The 22,914-nt window shown below is 39.3% G+C and overlaps 1 protein-coding gene across 4 annotated transcripts in view; it reads left to right on the forward strand.

Moving 5' to 3' along the window:
• Positions 1–7,895: 7,895 nt before the first annotated feature.
• Positions 7,896–22,914, forward strand: part of EFR3A (EFR3 homolog A) — a 78,667-nt gene continuing 63,648 nt past the window's right edge. The window contains exons 1-3 of one of the 4 annotated variants that reach the window (XM_027684426.1): positions 7,896–7,967; positions 12,722–12,775; positions 18,542–18,622. In XM_027684426.1, the coding sequence (XP_027540227.1) occupies positions 18,610–18,622 (13 nt within the window). In that variant the 5' untranslated portion in view covers positions 7,896–7,967; positions 12,722–12,775; positions 18,542–18,609. Of the gene's footprint in view, positions 7,968–12,510; positions 12,535–12,721; positions 12,776–18,541; positions 18,623–22,914 lie in introns of those variants that run through there. The other 3 variants (XM_027684427.1, XM_027684430.1, XM_027684428.1) reach the window with 3 other exon arrangements.

A 22,914-nucleotide genomic window follows, 5' to 3' on the forward strand; every position in this document is an offset into this window, starting at 1 on the left:
GTCAACCCACTACAGTCTTTCAGCTCTGTAGGCAAAATTCAACTTGGTAATATGGACAGCAAGTGGGGAAAAGGAAAGATGGCAGGAGGTGACTAAAGGAAAATATGAGAAATTCATGCAGGGTGTGGGAAGACCAAGGGACTGTGAGGCAAGCAGAGGAATTTGGGTGAGGAATATTGAGTGATGCCAGCATGACTCTGGAAGACTGGGATACAGTAGGGCACAGGGGCTATACCTTCACCTATCCTTCTCCTCTCCCACAATCTCCTATACTTAGTCTCCCTCCTCTTGCTCTAGTTCCTCTGAACTATGGGTCTCCCACCTCTCCCAGAACCCACAAACCCTAACTTGCCCTTAGCAACTACTTTACATTTTTTTCAGTTGTCCAACTTTAGACCTAGGAGACAGGACTGGAGTGGGAAACCACTGGAGATACAGGAAATTAGCAGGTAGGCATTGACAGTGATTGCTTCTGCAAGGGGCCGTATGGCATAGCAGTAGCAATTGTCCTAGATAAATACTTCTAAAAAAAAAAACCAACAAGTTTTCTGCATTGCAAACTTTGTATCCCAGACCTTAATCTCTCTGTGTCTCAGTTCAAATGAGGTAGAAGTGTCTTATGTACTCATCTCAAAAAGATGCTGTATAAAGCAAATTAGCATGTACATTTTGTGAGAAACTCAGATAAGTATCGATGAGCACTAAGGTAAAAGTCCACAAGGAAATTAAGTTATAAAAGCAAAATCTGAAGAGGTAACAAATGGTCCACTGGGGCACACACAGAACAGCAATGAGCAAACAAATTAGAGAATAGCTTCTCATTTGGTAAACACTAATTGCTATGTACCTAAAACATGGCAGAAGTCCAAGTGGAAGTAAATGCATATATATGATCAGGTACTCAAAGTGCAAAACTATGTGCTTCAGTCTGAGGGAAGAAATTAAGGAGTCACACGCCATCTCCTGGCATTTTTTAAATAGAGCTCAGTGACTTATTTATGTATTGCCCACATTTTAACTTTGCAGAAAAATGCAAATCCAACATATGTGCCAAACTATGACTAGAAAAAATAGAAAAAAAAAATTACATCTATATTGTTATTTTCAAAATGAAATCTCCCAGGAGTGTTGCTCCATGTAGTATTATTTCAAAATTTATCTAAATGACACAGGAAGGGTTAAAATATTATAAACCACCTGAACAAACACTTATGGAATCACCTGTAGTTGAGGCAGGGGGGAATTTATTTTTTAAAATATATGAAATTATGTGATCCAAGACCCTAGCCCCAGTATTTCCAGTTAACCGGTACTTTTTAAAAAGATCAGGTACCAGCAGAAGGTCAGGGGATTCCTGTGCCTCAGAGTCTGTTCTTAACACAGGAGAGAGGATGCTGTAGTGAGCATAGATGGCCCTGTGCATTTCAACCAAGAGGGATTCCCAAGCTCTGCTCTCCTAATGCCACTCCATGTTTCAGGATGTCTCTGACTCCTCCTTGCAGTCCCAGTCTCCTCCTTGTGTCCATGTTTCAGGCTTTTGCCCCAGCCTCGGTCTTCTTGCCAAACAGATACTGCTTCTGGTAATAGGGTAAAGAAAACTGGTAAATGTTTTGTGACAGAAAGGGATGAATATCCTACTTAGTTTTGATACACTTAAAATAGTTAATATAGTTAATATGATAATTTTATGCCCATTTTCCTGAAAAATATTCCTGCCTAATTTTTTTTGTTTATTTTCATCATTATGTCATCCCCTGATAGTTTTAGTAGCCCCCTCACATTCCCTCACTGCCATCTGGGACGAAAGAAGCACACATCAGGCCTGGCTTAGTGTTGTGTCTGTGCTGTCTGATGTTGGTTGTGCCTGTAGTTTGTACCCACTGCATGGTCAGGCCAACAAAACTGTCAAGTTTATGTCAGGCTTTTTTCTCTCAGTGAGGTCACTAATTCAGTTCACTCTTGCCAACCACTGAATAAATTTTCACTAATCCTCCAGAACCGTCTTACCTGTTAGACTTCTGTTTGTGTTTATTGTGGCTGAATTTGGACTATTGGTTCCCAGGTTATTGGAGACTGGCCAGTGTGATTGCAAAAGCCCTAGAAACCAAGTAAAAATTAAAAAAAAAAATATAGGACATAATGTGCATTATTTTTTAACGGTACTTTAAACGACACAGAACAAACATTCTTTGCAGCAAAAGCAAAGATTTTTGGAGCATATTCATTCTTTTCTAAAGGGTTTTAATTGATTCTCAAAAAAATAATCTAGCCAAGGTTGAAAATGGAAGAGACTAATTAGATTCTATTTTTGGATGTTATGGTAATAAAACATTTTGACATTACTCTCCTATTTTATAGCAGAGGGAAGAGAATGCTTCAAGTGAAGACATACAGAATATGCCAAGGTACATCAGCAGCTCAGTGGAATGGAGTGGGAACTTTTCTAATATACAGAGTTACTAATTTGGATCATGAAAAACTGCAATGGGATCAGCTGGGACCCATGCACGTGTCCTTACAGACAACACTTTGGGAAATCTGAGTATCACACGCCATGTGTGAGGCATCACATTGCCACCCACTCTGGGTTGGTGAAAGCTCTGTACTTCATTCCCCTTCTGTTTGCAGTTGGACAAGTAAGTTAAATTTTAATAACTCACACCTCATTTTAATATGGTATTATAACCTCTTTTACTTTATAGAAACACTGCCTATCCTAAATATAAAATCTATCAAAAATGCTCCGATCTGCCAGAAAAATCATCATTATAGACACTTCTGATGCCAGAAGAAAGGATGGAAAGTATGTAATCCAATGGAATAAGAATGTCTCCTCCCTTCGAATAATTTTGTTGCAAAGCATCTTTAAGACAATTAATGACATAAGAATAAAACATCTCTGAATCTAAACTTATTTTTTATCAAATACATACATGTGTGTAGATATGATAACTTTTCTTACACATCTGAGGATTCTGTAATTTGACATCTTTAACTGTGGAATTTACTCTCCAAGTGTATATGGCCATAGTTTTGAAAAGTATTTGGAGATTTTGGCTGCAATTTTAAGATTCTTGCTCTGAGACATCTGCAAGACACTCACTTTTCTGACAGTGGCTGCTCAGCACTTCCTTGGAATTTCTAAAAAAAAATGTAGTCATTCCAATCTATTTTTGCTGTCCCTCTGACAGCTGTCTTCCAAGTGAGCAGAGCTGTCACTGAGAGGTATCGCTTGAGACGAGACTGAGAAAAAAAAACAGAGATCAACCAGGAACTACTGGATAGTTTGGAGGGAGGAATTGGCATGAACTCTCTGCTCTGCTTTTCACGGCTGGTTAATGTCGTCAGTTGGCATCCACCATGACTTCTGACAAAATGAACAATGACAGAATAAAAGTCCTAACACAGGCCCAGAGGATTTGATTTCTGCAGTCTAACAACGCTTGGTAGAAACATCTTCTATCATCAACTACATTTGGATGGTCAGAAAATGTTGTAATTACCACTCATTTACAGAATCAACCATAAAAATACAAGGTTGGAAAAATACACCAACAAACATGTATTAACAAAATGATTATTCCTTTGGTGACTGACGTTTTTTATAAATAAAACATATTTCAGTGAAATGCCTGTGAGTGGCTTTCTTTACTGGTGGCTGAGCAAGTAATGGAGTCATTGCTATGAAAACTCCTGTTTTCTCACTATTGAAAGCCAAAATTAATGCTATAATGAATTATAATTGCTCACCAATTGAAATATTAATGCTCATCAATCCAGCCTCTAATAATTTCTGTTGATGAGTACTGTACATTTCCTTATCTCTTTTTCTCTATCTACAACATTTTAAACTTGACTGTAAAAAAGTAATATTAACTTTCTGTCATTCCTGCATTATATGGTTGTTAGGGTATATTAATTCCTTCAGGATTTTTTAATTTTCTTTTTCTTTAAAACTCCTTGAAGAGCTCATTCTCTTGGACCATTTAAGGCTAACTATTCATTCCTGATACCCTTTTGAACCTCCATGAGCGTTTCAAACTAAGGTACTTTTTGCTGCTTGCTGCAGACACTGAACATTTGATTGTACTTTTACGTGAATTAGTAATCCAATTAGAAAACATAGAACTGCTGCTGCCAAATTACTCATGCAATTCACATTTCATTATTGACCTCAGAACAGGACATTTCTGTCTCACACTTTAGATACTATTAGAGTGAAAGCTCTAAAAGCTCTGCTGATGTAATGATCACAGAATCGCAGAACAGGTCAGGTTGGAAGGGGCCACAGTGGGTCGTCTGGTCCAACCTCCCTGCTCAAGCTGGGTCATCCCAGAGCACATGGCACAGGGTTGTGTCCAGACATTTCTTGAATATCTCTGGTGAGGGAGACTCCACAACCTTTCTGGGCAATTTGTTCCAGTGCATGGTCACTCATAATTCAGGTGGAACCTCCTGTGCATCTGTTTCTGCCCGTTGCCTCTTGTCCTATTGCTGGGCACCACCAAGCAGAGCCTGGTCCATCCTCCTGACACCATCCCTTCGGATATTGACAGACAAGGATGAGGTCCCCTCAGTTGTCTCTTCTCGAGGCTGAACAGTCCCAGCTCCCTCAGCCTTTCCTGATAAGAGAGATGCTTCAGTCCCCTAATTATCTCTGCTGTCCTCTGTTGGACCCGCTCCAGAATTATGACCATCACTTTTTAAAGAAATGTAAAGGCAGGTCACTTGAGCCATGGAATTTTGTGTATATGGGGATCAACACATGTATAAACTGTTGCTCCAGGAGATTTAGGAGATGTTCAAGCCAAACTGGGCAGTCCACTTACCAGGGTTTGGGATGAGGGGGAGTAAAATGAGACAGTTTGGCTGCAAATTACTCATGCAGCAATATTATATGTATGCAATTCAACATTTTCTTAATCTTGCTGGGTAGTGTGATTGTCATCTTCGTGTGGTCAAATGATCAGATCTGTCTTTCATTGACAATAAATGAAAAATTGGTGTTGGACAGAAAGGTGTCTATGGATACTCTTCTGATGTCCTCGCTAAACCAAAAAATTCTTGTATTTCACAACTAAATTTGTTACCCATTATATAACACATAAGAAAGCTCAAAGAGATCAACACATGCATATTCATAGACTACAGCTGTTTCCTCTGTTTTGAAATTAAATTAGGAAAACAGTTGTTTTGAATAACAACACTACAATTACACTAAGGGCTTTATTGACTTTTATTGAATATTAGATACCACATGGTTTATGTAATAATGTCGTAAAAGAGGCCTGCTTTAAAACATGCTAGCTTTCTTCAAACAAACCCCAATCCCAACAATATATTTATTTCGTGATTTGAGCTTTATTCACAGGTGCTTGCAACACAATAAAAAAGGAGGAAAATTTTTTTATAAGCCTCAGAGAATAAAAGGTATTAATCACAGAAAGAGGATCTGTAACGTCATCAGGCAACTGAAATTTTGGTTTTAAACTGTTAAAGAGAAATTAAGATGTTACATTTATATCCGTGAGTATTGGCTGAATGAACACCAACAGCTCGCTGCTTGTCTCATTCAGACAACTTGTAAGATCTGGTAACTGCACTACTTGCCAGCATTTTGGTGAAACTCTATGGCTTGACAAGCACGTTGGAGCCTGCATGCCCTTATGCACAGCTAATAGAAAAATGAGACAAATAGCTGGAATGAAACACTTCAATAAAGAGAGCAGACTGCCTGGAGCTGATGGATGGAAGAATGATCTTTGAACTAAAGCTGCACCTGACGTGAGTTAAGGGCATGATAATTAATTTGTATTTTTGGCTGACGAAAAATTGTTTTAAAACTTTCCTCTAGGTTTCTGAAAATAGCGAGGAGGATTATTATTACCAGCTGTACTTAAAGGACAAAGGACAAATGTAGCTCTACGGAATACCTCTGCTGACTGTTGTTGGCAGAAACATCAATAAATTGCATGGCAATTCCAACCTGTTCTGCTCTGCAGGCAGTGACTCAACATGCATATTGAGTATGACTGTTCACTGTGTGTTATCACTTTCATTATGTTTGGCCCCAAGAGTTCAAAACCATAAGCTGTATTTCAGAAATCATATAAGTAAACAAGAAGGACTTTAGTTTCTTCCTTTCACTCTCTCAGTTGCACCCACATGTGAAAGTCTGATCAATTTTTGCAAATTAACATGCCTTGGATACTGCTGAAAACTGCAAGACGTGTAGACATCTCACCTCCTCAGTTTCACATTTTTAGGGATTATTTTCAAGGAACACAATTGAGAAACACTGATCCTGTTTCGACTACTGTTGAAAGGAAAGAAAATAGATTCAAAAATGTAAGAAAATAAAATGTTAGTCTTTAGTAGATGCAACATGAGCAGACTTAAGTCAGTAAAATATATAAACTCAAATGGACTCATTCACCTAACCCAGAAGTTGGATTGATGTCTTCCCTCAGAAGGAACTACAACAGGAAAGGGGCTGTTAGGGGATGCATTGATGGGCTGAGGTGAAGTGCCAGGTCCTGCACTTGGGTCACAAATAACCCCTGCAGCACTGTAGGCTGGGGGAAGAGTGTCTGGAAGTGGCCCTGAGGAAAAGGACCTGGGGGTGCTGATCAACAGTGGCTGAATATGAGCCAGAGTGTGCCCAGGTGGCCAAGAAGGCCAATGGCATCCTGGCCTGTGTCAGCAAGAGTGTGACCATCAGGACCAGGGTAGTGATCGTCCTCCTGTAGCCAAAGGGGGCACTGGTGAGGCCGCACCTCAGATCCTGGGTTCAGTTTTGGGTTCCTCACAACAACACAGTCATTGAGGTGCTGGAGCATGTCCAGAGAAGGGCAGCAGAGCTGGAGAAGGGTCTGGAGCACAAGTCCTGTGAGGAGCAGCTGAGGGAGCTGGGGGTGTTTAGCCTGGAAAAAAGGAGGCTCAGGAGAGACCTTACTGCTCTCTACAACTCCCTGACAGGAGGTTGTAGCTGGATGGGAGTTGGTCTCTTTTCCCAGGCAACAAGTGACAGGACAAGGGCAAATGGCCTCAAGCTGTGCCAGGGGAAGTTCAGGTTGTTCATCAGAGAGAATTTCTTCACTGAAAGAGTGGTCAAGCATTGGAAGGGGCTGCCAGGACAGTGGTGAAGTCACCATCCCTGAAAATGTTCAAGAAACGACTAGACGTGGCACTTATTGTCACCTGACAAGGTGACTATCGATCAAAGGCTAGACTCGATACTGGAGGTCTTTTCCAAACTTAACGATTCTATGATTCAATGGAACAAACTTTACAGATTTTCCCTTGCCCGTCTAGAAAACCAGGCATCAAAGACACCAGATTTGGAAGCCAGTAGTATTATTTCCAGGAGAACAGACTAGGAGGTTGTGCTGCCTTGGGTTTCACATGATTCTCACTGAGGTTTGGCACCACGGTCTGTGTAGGTGCATTTGAGCTCTGGTCTTACCGCAGCCCCCAAGCACCACTCGTCCTCCCCTTCTCCTTCTTTCAGTCCACGGCTGAGGGGAGCCCGAGCACAGCCACGGCCGATCCCACAGCTCCGATACCAGCACAAATTCCCACCCAACCCCCGGATCCTCCCTCACGGCCGCCCCTGTCCCGGCGGGCGCTCGGACACATGACCCGGGACTCTGTCCAGGAGCCGACGTGTCCGCGCCGCAATGGCTGCTGGGAGTTGTAGTCCGTCGCGGAGGCCTCCGCCCGCCGCCCTGCGCCTGGCGCTGCCTAACCAGCTCCATGCCCTGGACTGTTCTCCCGAGCCGTGCCGAGGAGCTCCGTCGTCCGCGGTGAGCCCTCGGTGTTCCTCCGTGCGGGACAGATGGGCGGAAAAGGGCAAAGCACGGCTTCCGACAGAACTACAGCTCCCGGCGTGCACTGCGCCCCGCGCACCTCAACAAGGGGTGGGGGGAAGATGGCGGCTGCGGAGCTGAGCGGGAGCGGTGGCTGAGGTGAGTCTCGGGCAGCCCGGCAGCGTTCCCGTCACCCGCGCTCACCCTCACAGCCGCCTCCTCTTCCAGACCTTCCGCTCCCTTCCCCCTCTCCACGCTCGGGACCGAGGAGGACGCGCCAGAGGGGCGGGCGCTGGGGGGGCGGCGGGAGGCTCGGGCCGCCCGGCTGCGGCGGGAGGAGAATCCTCAGGGCATCGCCTCAGCCCGGACCCGCTGGGACGGCGGCTCGGGGTGTCCCTGTGGTCCCGGCGGGAATGTTGGCTCTCCGCCCCCGGAACGGGCCGCTGCTCCTCACAGGAGCTGTGCCGGGGGTATCCCCCCGAGTTTAGCGCGAAGGGCTGTGGCTTTGGGATTTCCCTCAGCAGGTTTTCCTCAAATGGACACAGCGAGGTATTAACCGAACGCAATGCAGATTTACAGACAGACGACACTGTGAGCTTTCGTAGCTTCGTCTTCTATTTTAAAGTTAATTGTGAGTCACGGAGCCGTGCTTTGATTAATTGGAGTGTAGATTCACAAATCCTGTTATTGAGAACTAATTATAGTACAGTCTCTGAATACATCTAGGAAGGGATCCCGTCGTACTTTGAGCTGATACACAGGGAAGAAAGGATCCCGGGTTGCATAGATCTCTGCTCTGTTGTAGAACTTGTGGGAAAGCCACTAACTTAGAACCAGAGTTTAAGTGCCTTTATCAAAACCAAGTTTAATAATGGCCCATCTTCGCGAACGAAGATTTTGGGAAAGGTCTTTTACCTTTCCAGCCTGCGCAATGGATTTTTTAGGTGAGACACAGCCTGCGCTGAGCTGAGCCCACCCTTTAATCCTAAGGTTCATCTGCCGGGGCCAAGCAAGCTTGGACAATGGCAGTGAGGTCCTCAGGACGTAGGTTTGTTTAGAGTGTCCTTCTCATAGATGGATGGCCACAAAGGGCTAACGACCTCCATCAGGCCAGGAGACCGGGATTTGAACCCATGGTTGCAGCAGTGAAAGTCCTGCACGCTAACCACTAGGCCACCAGGGGATTTTATACTTTGTAAAGCTACTTCAAATGTTTGCTGTACAAATCGAGTAGGTAAGCTAAAACTAGAGTTAACAGCCAAGACTTTGGGATTTTATAGGCAATTACTTTCTGAATTATTTGTAATTCATTCTAGATAATTTGAAGTGTCTTCTTAAATAGTATCAGGGCATCTTGTTGAAAGACTCTGCATGGATGCTCTTAAACATATGGTGGAATTTCTCTGAGAAATTGGTGCTTTGGAGTTGAAACCTTGACTGTAGTGCCCTGATATGCCTAAGGGCTTATCCATTAAGCCTTTTAATATTTGTCTAAAGAAATGCTGCTAGAACGGGTTTAATTTCTGATTCAGGAAAACCTTCGCAAAAATGGGAAATAGAGTAGAGTTTGTAACTGTTTTAAAACTAAATATTTTTATATTTAATCCTGTTATGAAAATGTTTGTGATTAATGATGGCCAGTACCTTCTCTCTACTTCTGATCCAAACTTGTTCAGGAGAAAAGAATGAACAAATTTCATGTTATATGGAAGTTGGGGGAGGCATTAGAATACTAATCGGACTTGGCAGTCAAACTTCAAGTATAATAAAAGGGGATTGCACTTCTAATTATGAACTCTAAATTATGAAGAGTACAAAACAGCTTTGGTAAGTATCAGTGACTTTTAGCTGCCCAACCTAATGCTATAAGAAGTAATTCTTGTAAGGTTACTGTACAATTTTTAAACAACTTTGAAGATACTTAATTTTTTTAAGTAGAAACAAATCCTGTTTTCTGTAGTTGTATTCTGTCTTAGGAGGAGAACAGGGTAGTCTCATTAACTGGGCTCATGCATGGCATTGCTTCTTCACCTGAGAAAGCCAATTCAAAATAAAGTCAGGTACTTTCACAGAATTACACTGTGCTATGTAAATCCATCTTATCTTGCATTTTTGGGTTCTGGTAGGTGGAGTTGGAGCCTGACTTGTCTGTATTTAGGAATGAGTATGTGACTTATTTATCTTGCATTACACTGGCCATTTTCCTGCCTTCAAAGCTAAAGGCATTGATTAATTTTTCAAATAGGAAATATGAGTGGGAAACCAAGTGATGTAAAAACTTAATGTGTAGTGGATTTTTAATTTTTCAGTTCGTGCCTGCCTAGCTTGGGTTGCATGACTGTCAGAGGTGCTTAAACCTCTGCTCTTCGTTGGCTTAAGTTGGAGGAATGAATCAGTGCCCAGCTGACAATTTCATTTTGAAGACTTAAAATCAAGTTAAACATTTACGGCGTTACATAATAGAATAACGTATTAGAGGGCTTATTAGAAGAAAGTACAAAAACTCAGATATACTGACTTCTATTCCTTTGCCCATAGCACAAGGTTATGTACATTTTTCCATTTTAGGTCTTTTAAAGAGGTCAATTGTTTTAGGCAGGAAGAAGATCTTTGCTCTTCTATTTGGCTTTCAGTGCCACTTATGGAATCTTGTGATAATAGTAAGTAATTTGTGCTTATAAACTATCCTTTAATTTCAGATCCCAGGTTAGTTAATGAAAAAAAATCAGCAAGTCTAACAAAATGTATTTTCGTTCTTGTTCTGATAGAACAACACATTGACATTGGGTTTCCTATGCTGGCCAAATTGTGTAGAATCTTCTCTAAACTGAAAGGTTTTGTTCAGAATAATGACTCTTGCATGGCATGCAAGTGTTAATCGGCCTTTTAAGGTACATTCACTATCATTGCACTTTGATTATAATTGTATTTAGAATTATTGTTATATCCCTGGGAAAACAAAATAAGTTTTAATCCTCCACAAAAAAGCAGAAATGATTTTATTTATCATTTTAATATCCAAGAGTCAGTTCCTTTGGTGCTGGAAACACTGTATACATACATAACATCCTTAAGTTGCTTCTGGTAATCTCTCAAATGTCACAAAATGACATGGAATATGTTAAAACAGTGTTAGACTGTTTAGTAATCTAAATGGTATCTCATAATTTTCTATATCTCTCTCTTAATTAGAGCCAAGTTCTACTTCAGATTCTGTGGAGTTTTTTTTTCCTCACACTATGTAAAATTTTAATTCAGTGACAAACAACTGAGCAGACTCATGGTGGGAAGCTTCTTGGTTTGGTTTAGTTTAGTTCTGTTCTGCTGGAACAGAAAACAGCATCTGTGGATTAAACTTTGCCTTAGGCGAAACGAGACAGTGATTGAAGGCTTTATGGAGGGGGAATTGTGTGGTCTGTTCTGCATGTAGAAGCCAGGCCACCTCTATATTGAATTTTTGGTCCTGTTACAGATCTTAAAATGATTAAAAATCCAGTTAATTATTTAAAAACAGAACCAAATGTCTTCTACTTGTTTTAGTTGCTTATACAACTTTTCTAGTAATTTCTGCATTAATATCTTCCAAAGTGAGTTGGCTTTGCTGGCAGCAGCAGTCGTTTCCTGATTGCTGGTGATGGTCAGTAAAACACTCAGAGTCTCTGGCACATGACTCCCTGAAACTGTCACCAGGTTCTTTGCGTTTTTATGTTCTAATATGCCAGTAAATCTGACTACTGTAATGTCTCAGCTAAGTTAACTACACTCTGAATTAGAGATTTTGCTTTTCCATGTGTCCGTTGACCATCACAATCCACAGCATGTTTTCTTTTATAAAATTATGGTGCTTCTCACTCTGTCCTTGGAGAAGGACACACACAGCTTTCTAATAGGAAGGGTTATTTTAAATAAATTACTTTGAAATCCTATTTTTAGTCACAGTTGCTGTCAGTAAATTGCAGCCTTTGATTAAAATACATGTGCAATGAGAATAAAGTTTATTTTTAGTAACTATGAGCGTTGCTTTAATGTGTGCTCATTAAAACATATGACCAAATAAAATGTTTATTCTCACATTAGCACGTTAGCAGTCTCTGGAATTATGTTTTTTTGGTGTACATATACATGCAATTCTTAGATGAATATCTTTAATTTTTTTATTGTATTTTTTTAAAACAGCAAAGCTCAGTGTCTTTAGCTGAGATTTTGTTTTTATTTGTGGAAAGGTACATTTGCAGGGAGTTTGCATTGGGCAGTTAATAAAACCCAGAATGCTTTAATACAGAAAAATCTTCAAATGATTTGTACTTTAATGCTAGTTAATTAAATGGTAAATTAGGCTACTTTTATCCTCAAAGTAGCTTGTTGTAACTTCAATTGAGTTAATTGTATGAATGTATTTAATTACGTCAAAAATATTTTGGTCAGCTGATGTTTATAGTACTTTGCACTCTGATCTACAAAATCTGCCTTTTTTGATACTGTGAGAAAAATGCCCTAGAAAGTGTCACACACGTTGTTTTTTCGTAGTGTTGAACAGAAACCTCTCACAGGCATTTTAGTGGGGAAGTGCTGTGATTTCCATCTGAAGGGGAAATATCCTGTGAGGTTGTACCCGGTTTAGCTTCCTGAAACAGTGGTAGTTGGAAAGGTCATCCCAATACACACAGAGAAAAATGTTTATTCCGGCATCAAAGACGAGAATGGAATGACTACATTTCAAGCGCTGGCAAAACCTACGTATAGTCTGGTCAGATAAAATGATATCTGGGTTTCTGTGGTAACAGCCTCTTTGGTGTTTGGAGCTGAAGAATGTGACTTTGGCTCATTCTGCAGAAGTTACTGTGCTTATTTGGATGTAAATTGTCTAAAACTGTTGTCTTGACTTTTTGTTTGTTTGTTTGTTTTCTTTATAGTTTATTATATTTTTGCAAAATTGAAGACAGATTCCTGGTTAATAATGCCTGCCAGTAAGTATTCTTACCTTAAATACATTAAGACAATATTTAGGGGTGTTTACTATTAGATATTTTCTTTGGGGTTTAAAAATTCTTGATGGAAAAAAGAAACATTATACTTGCCGTCATTTTTAGGAACTTTAAGATCTCAGTGTTATCTGGTCTCTATAAATCTCCATATATTTTTCGAAGAACCCAGTATAGGCTCTGCATTTTCCTTTTTGATCAGAAATTCACAATTTAACACTGATGAATTTTGTGATTTAAAGTATGTTCTGAAATAGTTGTATTCAAAAAATAAAACGATATTCTGATATAGCTATAATCCTAACTTTGGAAAATGGTAACTAGCGTTTATAGGACATAGAATCAGTATTTGGATAAAAAGTGATAAGGCTTAAAATTTTTAACATTCAAAATTAAGTGAGATTTTTGAGTCTCTAAGAATCAAATTACCTTCAAGAGTAGCAAATTTCGCTAACACAAATGCTCAAGTTATGAAATGTGTTATAATAATATTAATTTAACAATTTTTTTAAGATTATTTTTTCTGTTTTCCATTGAGAAAAAATTCTGCATGATCTCTAGTAAGATTAGCAACATCAGACTTTGGATAAAGCAGTATTCGTAAAGTTACAGTACCAGTCATATTGCATGCACTTTAATTATATAGGTTTGTAATGGATTTCATAGATGTTTAATTTAATGAGGAAATGTTTGAGCACTTTTTTTTTTTGCAATGATTTGTAATAAGCTATGACTACTGGGTACTAGAACTCCCTTACAGTAATTCTGTGTTGTGTTGTTTGAACCACTGTCATGTAAAATATCTTACTGTATTTAGGTGTCTTCTGCTTTTGTGGTAAAAACTGAATAGGTTGAAATTACTTCTCTGCATAGACATGGGTTTGTAACAGACTAGTGGCACATATGTGTCTATTATGTCAGATATGTACATGAGAAGCTGCCGGCATGGATTGTGTCGACTGGGATTCAGGTTTGTAACACAGGGACCTGCTGGTGAGGCTTCACCAGGTCAGTGCAGGTCAGTGCTCCTGAGGCCTCTCTCATGGGACTCACTGCTGCTGTGAAGGAGTGTGTGGGTTTTTAAGCAATTAAACTGGAAAAGTAATATTTTTTTCTTCTAAACCAGTTATGCTTATGTTCAGGGTCGTTAGTACTAATGCATGTAGAGCCTGCATTTCTGCAGCAGATGGAACTTAGAGGAGACCAAAACAACCGATCACAGTGTTTATCTGCAGCGAGACATCCAGAGTTCCGCAGCCACTTATTTATCTTTAATGAGTTTGAGTGCACAGGTGAAGGAAAGGGAACTGAACAGGTGTGTGTGTGTATTGCAATTCTTAAGAAATTTCATAACAGTACTTTCTTCATATTTCACTTGCAAAAGCGATGGCGATGAAGTGTGATTGGATTTTAAAGCAAAGAAGCATCTTTTTGTGGCTGGTTAACTTATTATCAATAGCGATAGAGAGAGCCTTCAGAATGTCAGCTTTGTTGCACGTGAGAAGAAAAGCTTCTGCCTGCTAATTTAGGCTTCTCTAGACGTTCCGTAGGCTTCTTTTCAGAGCATTTTGGTGGGCTGGGCTGCTGCTATTAGTGTTACTTTGAAATCTTAAAGTATTTGTCCTTGAAATGCGAAAAAAGTTGTTTCAAAAGGCTGGATTGTTTTAAATTTTATTATTTTTTTCACATGGAGTTCTCTCATCCCACACATGAAGAAACTCAAACATCTTATGGAATAAAATGTGAAAAAGGCTGTTACTGTGAGATATATTCCTTAAATGTTTCTGTCATGCTAGAATGAGTTTTTTATAAATTAAGTAGAAGAATAATATCTGGTTAACAGGAGAGTTTGATGGAGTTCTTGGGTCCTACTGACCAACTCCCTCATCCAGTGTTGCCCTTCTTGCTTTCCTGAGTCTATATATCAGTTCCTGCTGGTAATTTTACCCCTTTATTTCCAGTACAGTAGTTAAGGAATGTGTAGGTCTAAAAGTGGGGTTTGGAAATACCAGGAGAGGCCAAGATACTGGTATTACATAAAGACTGAATAAGACAACTTAATTAGTCTTTCTGGAGACTTTAGCTGTTCCTAGTGACATTTTGGAAGTCAGTCTTGAAGTTATTGTGCACGAAACATTCACAGGACAATATGCTTTTTATCTCGTTCAGTATTAACTGTGGAAAAAAATAGGCATGTGGTCAGAACTGGGATAGGGTGTTGAGAGGGGGAGAGATGAATGTGGGTCGTTAGCCAGAGGTAATGCCCTTCTCACTGAACTCAGTCATGGGTACTTCTCTTTGCATTGGTTCTTTCTTACATATTCAGGTTATCAGATTTTCTATTGATGTTTCTGCTCAGTGATCACATTTAGGAATGTGGGGATTTTGTTCTGCATTGAGTCCTTAATGAAATAATATTAAGGTTTTAGTCTCAGTGCAGTAATAGTCCAAAATAGTGAAAAATCTGAAGATGTAAAAGTGCTTAGCTTTGACTAGCCATAGCATGGCATTGGTGTCAACATCTAGTCTGTAGAGGAGGTGTGAAGCTCTATCATTGCTGCAGCACTTGTATCAGCCTTGCCAAGGCATGGCTTTTCTCTGTATTCTTTATGTATAAAACTTTATGAGTTTCTCCTGTGCAAATAACATGGGCATTGATGGGAGATATGTTTACAAACATGGTGTCTTCAGCTGAAGTGCAAATTTTGAAATGTTGAGAGAGCAAATATGTTTTCTCATTGCTGTTATAATACAGTACGAGCAGAGCGATTTGAGCCACAGCTATTTTATTAACCATTTAAGCTGTGCTTTATCACAAAGAAACTGTGGATTAAAAGATTAATTTGTGCTTTTATTTAAAAACAAAACCAAAGAACTTATAACCAGATAGCCTTTGCAATACAGGCAGTATGTGTTTTTCATTTGCTTCAAGTGTGCTCTCAATTTCCCTGTTAAATAACTTGTGAAAATAATTTCATTTAACCTACTTCTCTTATGGAACGTCAGTGGTTTTGGTAGGGTTTTTTTGGCTGTATTTGGATTGAAATGTTACAAATGCTTCTGTTAAGGAAAAAAAGCAATAGCTAAGTCATATATCAAAACAGTTGTTTAAGAGACTCTTCTTTTTGAACAGTATGTTCTGGATATTCACACTTATTAATCAGATGCTTGAAACACAGCATGGTAGATAATGAGGGTTTTTTTTCAGAAAGAGCTAACCTACTTACTGGCTGTATTCCCTGACTTGAATTAAACATTTAACTTAAAGGCAGATTTTGTGCTAAAATGAAATTGCATGAACTAGAAGAATTATATGTGACACAGGTGAGAGCACCTGCCGACATCAGAATGTATTTTACTTGTGGTAGCTCTGTGTGTGATTTTTCTTTTTCCTTTACTTCTTTTATGGCTTATGCCATTAACATACTTAATTATATCTTTGCTTTTCAGGGTTTTGTTAATAATAATTGTTATGCTGAACTGTTCTTAGCTACTGACTGTTGAGTCCTTATGACTGCCTGTAACATGTAAATTAAGAGAACAAATAAATAAAAATTAGGATTTTGCCAAATGTCATTTTCCCCCATTCTTCCCTTGAATTTCTGCTGTGAAATTTAGTATTATGAACACCTCCTACGCTATTCTGTCAAATATTTGCCAGTTGGAAAGAGACCGCTCTGATTTAAGAGGTGCATGTATCAGTTATGAGGAAAATATTCCATGATTTGGTCTGGTTTTGGTTACAGTGAAGTGGTGGTTTTGGTAGCTTCAGAATGCACCTCCAAGGATACTTAGTGCAGATTGCTTCTTGTCAAACTGCATAACCTTGTGCTTCCTTGGCCTTCCAAACACCATGTGGCTTTTTGCCAGTTATCTGTGCAGAGGCAGCTACTCTGGCAGAAGGTGGAACGTGCTGGTGGCTTCCCTGGTTGGTGCCAGGTGAAAGTAAATAGAAGACATAACAATTGAACAGTGCTTGTTTTTTTATTGTATTCAGGGATGTTACTGCTTTCAGTTACTTCATAGTCTTTAAATAAACAAATGACCCACCCCACCCCCCCAATCAAAAATACCCACTAGACTTTTAAAAGTATAATTTGCTATGTGAATAGAGCTTCCTTGCCAAGTGTAGGAGGGAAAACAGCACTTGAAATGGAATTTGAAATGAGTGAATTCTTAACTGGAATTTAATGTTCTTAACACATTTTAAGGTGCAGGTAATTTCCTCGTTTTGGGTTTCTCCCCTCACAGCAATTTTGGGAAATTCATTTATTTGTGTTTTGTGATTCTAGTTTTTATTGTATATATAATAAATATTAATGAGATTGTTAATGGAAAGGGAAGATTTATCTCCCTGTGAAATACAGTTCTGAACCCATGGTGGCTGGAGATGTGATCCTAGATGTGTCTATATAAATATTTCATGGGCTAAGCATGCTAATGTTTTTACTGAAAATTAAACCATAGTTCTTATTAATAACGGTCTCTACTCTCCATCCAACATACGTTTTTCCTCATCTGGAGTATGTTTCTCTTATAGCCTTCACACTTTAAAACCCTAAATGGGACCTTCCACTTAATAAAGAAATTTTCATAGTTGTTTTAATTTATTTTATAGGCAGTAGAAACCCTATTAATTGTCTGAGAGCATCGTTGACTACTTACAATAGAGTTAAATAGATTATAATTCTTCAACATTTTCTTATTTTGGCTATTACAGAAGAGTTACGTGGGGAGGGGTATCTGAAGTCATTGTTTGCAGCTTGAATCTGTTATGTCAGGAGGAGAAACATCAGCAGCCCTGTATCATGTCCTTTTCAACTACTAACCGAAGGAACCCAGAAACTTGAAAAACAGTTGCCAAGGGAATATCATGGTTGGGCTTCCTTTGGCCGTTTGCCATTTGCAAGACCTAGGCCAGAAAAGGAAAATAAGTGTGTTTCAAAATACCTGTAACTATTATAGTTCTGTGGCCACAGAATATATGATGGATTCTTTGCATAGTAGTATACAAGAAATGCTTTCAATATGTAAACACTTAGATATAGAATTTTTGTAGCTGATTTCTGGGGGATTGTCTTTTCTGGACTGAAAAGAAAAACTAGTAACTTCTCTAAATGTCTCCTTTGACAAAGAGAAAAAAAAAACAAAACAGGAACTTGCAGCTGGAAAAGTGTAACTGTTTGTGCATCTGTTTATTTAACTCATGGTCCCTTAGGCAACTTTAAGTGCCAATGAGTTGTTTGCTTCCATATTCTTTAATGAATCTGCATGGATTTCTTTGACAAGAGTTCCTTTTGTTGTTTTCTGATACCTGTTATTTCTGTGTACACATTATCCTAACCCCATTTAGGAAAGTTGATCTTTAGGAGCAGTTCCTTAGAAAGTGGAAAACACTCCTACTAAGATATGGCAAATAAAGTCGAGTGACATAATTATCATCATTCATTCTTCCATTTCTTTCGTTTGTTTTGAAACATACTTTAGTGTAGCCAAGAAATGAATAATTTTGTTTCATCCATTCATTGTCATAACCTGAGGAATTTATTTTTTCAGCTGTTGTTAATTTTATGTGTACAGTCTGGGCATATGGCATAGAAAATCGAATGCTTTAGAGATGAACTCCATTTGGTTCCCATCAAAGCCTTTATGTGCTTTTAAACTATACATGGAGAATTCACCAAATGTGAAAATGTAGCTTAATAGTTTTCTCAGGTTTTATTAAAATATGGCTGTTGTTGTTATTTACAGAAATCGCTTTGCAACTGTCAGTCGATTAACCTTCATGTGCAGCCTTGTTTGCTATTGATTTCTCAGTCATGGGACGAAAGGGTAAGAGGGCTCATGCTGACTATGCATGCAAGTGTCCTATTTTTTTGTGCATGACAACAAAGAAAAATTGATTTTGGTGAGTGTGGGGTAAGATTTCCATTATGTGATTAAATGCATGTCTCTGGAAAAGCCAGGATGAACTGCTTTTAAAAGTATTTTGGCCTTCCCTTTCCTTGGTATAGGGACTTCCTTTCCCACCATCAGCCACTATGAACTCCAGTGGCTCTCTAGAGAATCAGGTTCTTACAGATGGAAGGATAGCTGTGTTTAACTCTCTTGGCTTTCCGAGAGTGCTATTTCATTTCTAGAAAGTTACATCATTCCAGATTAATTCATGCAGGAATTAGACAGGAATGAATAGAAAGGTGAGGTAGGTAGATGAACAAGACTCTTCTACGTCTGCCAAGAGTTCAAGAAGCGTTTGGATGATGCTCTCAGGCACATGGTGTGATTCTTGGGGCTGTTCTGTACAGGACCAGGAGTTGGACTCGATGATCCTTGTTGGGTCCCTTCCTACACAGAGTATTCTATGATTCCTTATCTAACAACTTGTAGACATCAAGACTTCAAAAAATAGTTGTTGCCTTTATAACTCAGTTTTCCATTTCATATCCAACTTGAGATCTGTCGAAGGTCTCAGTCCTTTCATTTTTCAAGAGCACATTCTAAATTGTACTGGGACCTGTTACTGTGTTTTGCTGATTATGGTCTGTGCTTTGGCTTGAAATGGGCACCCTGAGTCTTCAATTGTGGTTTGAGAATGCTTACTCACTCTTCAGTAAGAGAATGAGTAAGGAATTTCAATCTAACACTTAGCTATATAATTATATTAAATCAGTACTCCTTCCTGATTGTTTTGTAAGGCTGTTAATAGGTAAGGAAATATGTGTAGATAAAGATTCACAGATATTTTGTTACAACTACACAAATGCACCAACAAATACAGAATAATTTATGCTATTAAAACCAATTTTCCCGTGTTCAATAAACTACACTATAACTGTCTAATGATTAGAAAAGGACTTTAGGATGCTGATACGCTACTTATGAACTTCATATGTAATAAAATATGAATGGTTATTAAGTCATAATCGATCTGTGCCTGACGTGATTGAGTTAGCAGAGTCCTCTTGTAATAAATGCAGTGTAAGCTGGATTCAAGACCTTTTCTATTGTGCATGTGGTGTTTTTTTAAATGAGTTTGTGATTTGTTATTGACATTAGTTTAGTCGTGAGCTTGAAGTTCTTCATAACTGACGAAACATAATTTTTACAAATTGAATCTGATGTTGGAATTGCAGCGTGGTGAGAAGTGCTGGTTGTGGGCAGGAACTGCTGGATTGCTGTAGAAACCAATGAGCCTGTGTGCCCACAGATGTCCCATTTGGTTTCTACAGAAAACTGGGACACTCAGTATTTATTGATTAACAAGATGTGTTTATAAAAACTACTTCTTTGTGTATAAATACAAAGCTGTCTGTCTCCTAGACTGAACAGTTCAGTTTGGTGGGAAACAGAAGTTCTGGTAGTAAAGGAATGTGGCCTTTGGGTACTGAAGGTGCACAGAAGAGCAATCCACTGCTTCTGTGTTCCTTTTGTACTCCCTGACTCATTAGATGTTACTGGAGGGGGGGAGGATGCTTTTTAGTTAGCTGGGATATGTGGTTCTAGATAGGAATATGTTCTACCTTAAGTCTCACTGTTTGGGAGAGAAGACAGTTCAGAACCTTTTAACAGCTGCTTTTCAGTTCTTGTAGGAAACCTGAATTCAAGCTGAAGCTCTTTTTAGAACTAATGTGAAAGGTAACAACCATGAGGATATTTTATAACTCAGATTAACCTAGAAGGAGGTTGTTTTTAGTGAAACTTGTCTCTTTCAAGTCTGTGTTTAAAACTGTTTGTTATTGAGAAGTTGTTGCATAAACCTCTGTTTGTTGGTTTGTTCAAAAGCTTCTCTTCTGTGGGGGCAGGATGAACTAGGTAAAGCTGTCTGCAAAGAAAGGAAAGCGTGAAAATAGAGTGTATTGGCAGCTCCAAGGACCTGTTTTTGTAGTATGTAACAAGATTTTTTTCCAATTTTTGATTCCACATTCTTTTAATGTTCTTTTAATGGAAACAATGTGTATGTTTCCATGTCCAAATTGCCATATCCTATTTTGTAAATGTTTTTGGGGAAAATCAAACAGGTAGGAATAGACACAAACAGATTGGTGATATTTTATTGAAGACTGGTGAGTGATATTTAAACAAGAATTTGAGTTCTTAAGTATCCTCTGTGACTCTTATTTTTCAAAGTAACATTACAACATTTTTGTTTAGCATTTTATTTTTCATTCATGTCAATATAGTTTAAACACTTTAGTGGCTGAATAGGAGCAGATGTTTTGTCATGTTTGGAGCCCTGTGTATGTGCCTCGGGAGAATTGCTGCACTCTGTTTTCTCAGAGGAGATACCACAGTATGGTTCTGGATGCACAGAAATGCTTGCATCTATTCTTTCTTATGTTGCTTTCTATGTATGTGTATGTTTGGGGGAAATAAAATTTATGTAACGTGTTATTGAACTACTTGTGAACAGAACATTTTCTTTTTAATTGGGAAATGTTTTTCAAAATCTGTGCGTATGTACTGGAGCTTGTAGCTGAATGTGCTCACATGAAGTTAAAACTTGTTTTTGAAGATCTGGCTGTGCTTATGTTGGCATTTGGGATATTTTAAAAGAAAAAAGGATCTAAAGAACCACATGCTCTTACATGTCCTGTATACAGCTCAGCAGTTTATGCTATACTAGTTAAAATTCCTGAGGTAAACTTACCTACTGCATTAGCTTTGAGATTCCAGAAAGAAAACCTGTGAACCTTTGCTTCCTCCTCATCATCAGGACTTTTAATCATGACATACATGCCCTTTTCATTCACAAAAAGCTTCTCATGCCCTATTTTACTTCAAGTGACAACATGGTACCTGCTCCCTGATTGCTTTCAGCCCTGTGTGTTTGTGCGACGTGTGCTGGAAGGCAGCATTGGGCAGGAGTGGAAAATTTAATCCTCCCTGCCTAGATACTGCAGTCATAGGATACCTGTGATGGAGAAGTCACACAGCTGTTCTGAGCATCCTTTTTTTCTCAGGAAAAAGGTGTATAGCAGCATAAGATTCTGGGAGTTCTTAGCACTGCAACTGTATTCCTGCCCTGTGGATTGGATCAAGAAAACAAGCTGCATTGTCTTAAGGAAATGAAAAAAGTAACAGTAGTCAGGAAAATTCTTCACGCTTCTTTACATTCAGATTTTTCAGTGCACAAAGTTGCAGGTGTTCATCACTCTGAGAAGACTTGAAATCCTGGGCACTTGCTGACTAGTTACTCATTGGTTTGAAGTGAGCTTGTCTTCTGTAGGGTACGTTTACAATGGGAGCTCGTGTAACTTGCAGTATTGCTGTGAGATGTTGCCTTTGATTTAGCCTCTGCTTAATAGACTGTCAACGTATCATGTCCTAATGCTCCCCCAGAGCTGTATCCAGACGTGTGCTCTTGTCCCAGCTCCCTTTTGATGCCCCTCTCAATTCTTAGAATTCACGTATATACAATAGGTGTTCCTTTAAAGGCAACAGCCACATGAATTCCTGTAGCAAAAGAAGTGAGCAGCAAGTGTTAAAACAGCAAAGTAATTTTCTTCCTTGTCAGGAAAGACGGCTGTGTCCAGTAATCTGCGGAAATGCAATGGAATGGGAAATGTGAAAAATCTAGTTTAAAAATTTTAAAACTAGAACTGGGCAGGGGTGGAGTGGCACAGAGAAAGTCCTCATCTGCTGTGCTGCCTGGAGCTGAAACTGGGAAGAAAAGATATGACCAGCTTGAGCATCTGGAAGGGATTCTGTAGCCTGGACTTTATGTAGCAGTCACCAAAGTTTACTGAGGCATTTAGCCAAGTATATATGTTTTTACCTGTAGTTGACCAACCTGCTGATGAGAAGTAGAGTTTGAAGGCTCCAGAAGCAGAGTGTGACCCTATTGGAAAAATTTTGCCATGGGCATCCCTCAAGAATTCCTCATTCCCACCTCTGGCCGCCCCAGAGATAGGCTGTGTTCCTCCTTGGACTGTTAACCTTTCAACCATGCCTTCCGTAGTGTCTTTGCTCCCCTTCAGACACAGTGTCCATCTCAATCTTGAGGTGCACCAGCACCTTCTGTAGAATGATCTTCAGTGTTATGTGTTGCTCCTTAGTTGCAACAAAGTGGGAACAAAATGGTAGGAGAGGTGCAGGTGTTGCAGGCCCTCTCCTCAGTGGAACTG

The sequence above is a fragment of the Neopelma chrysocephalum genome, unplaced genomic scaffold (assembly GCF_003984885.1).
Source record: "Neopelma chrysocephalum unplaced genomic scaffold, ASM398488v2 Primary Assembly neopelma1_66, whole genome shotgun sequence".
Classification (NCBI taxonomy): Eukaryota; Metazoa; Chordata; class Aves; order Passeriformes; family Pipridae; genus Neopelma; species Neopelma chrysocephalum.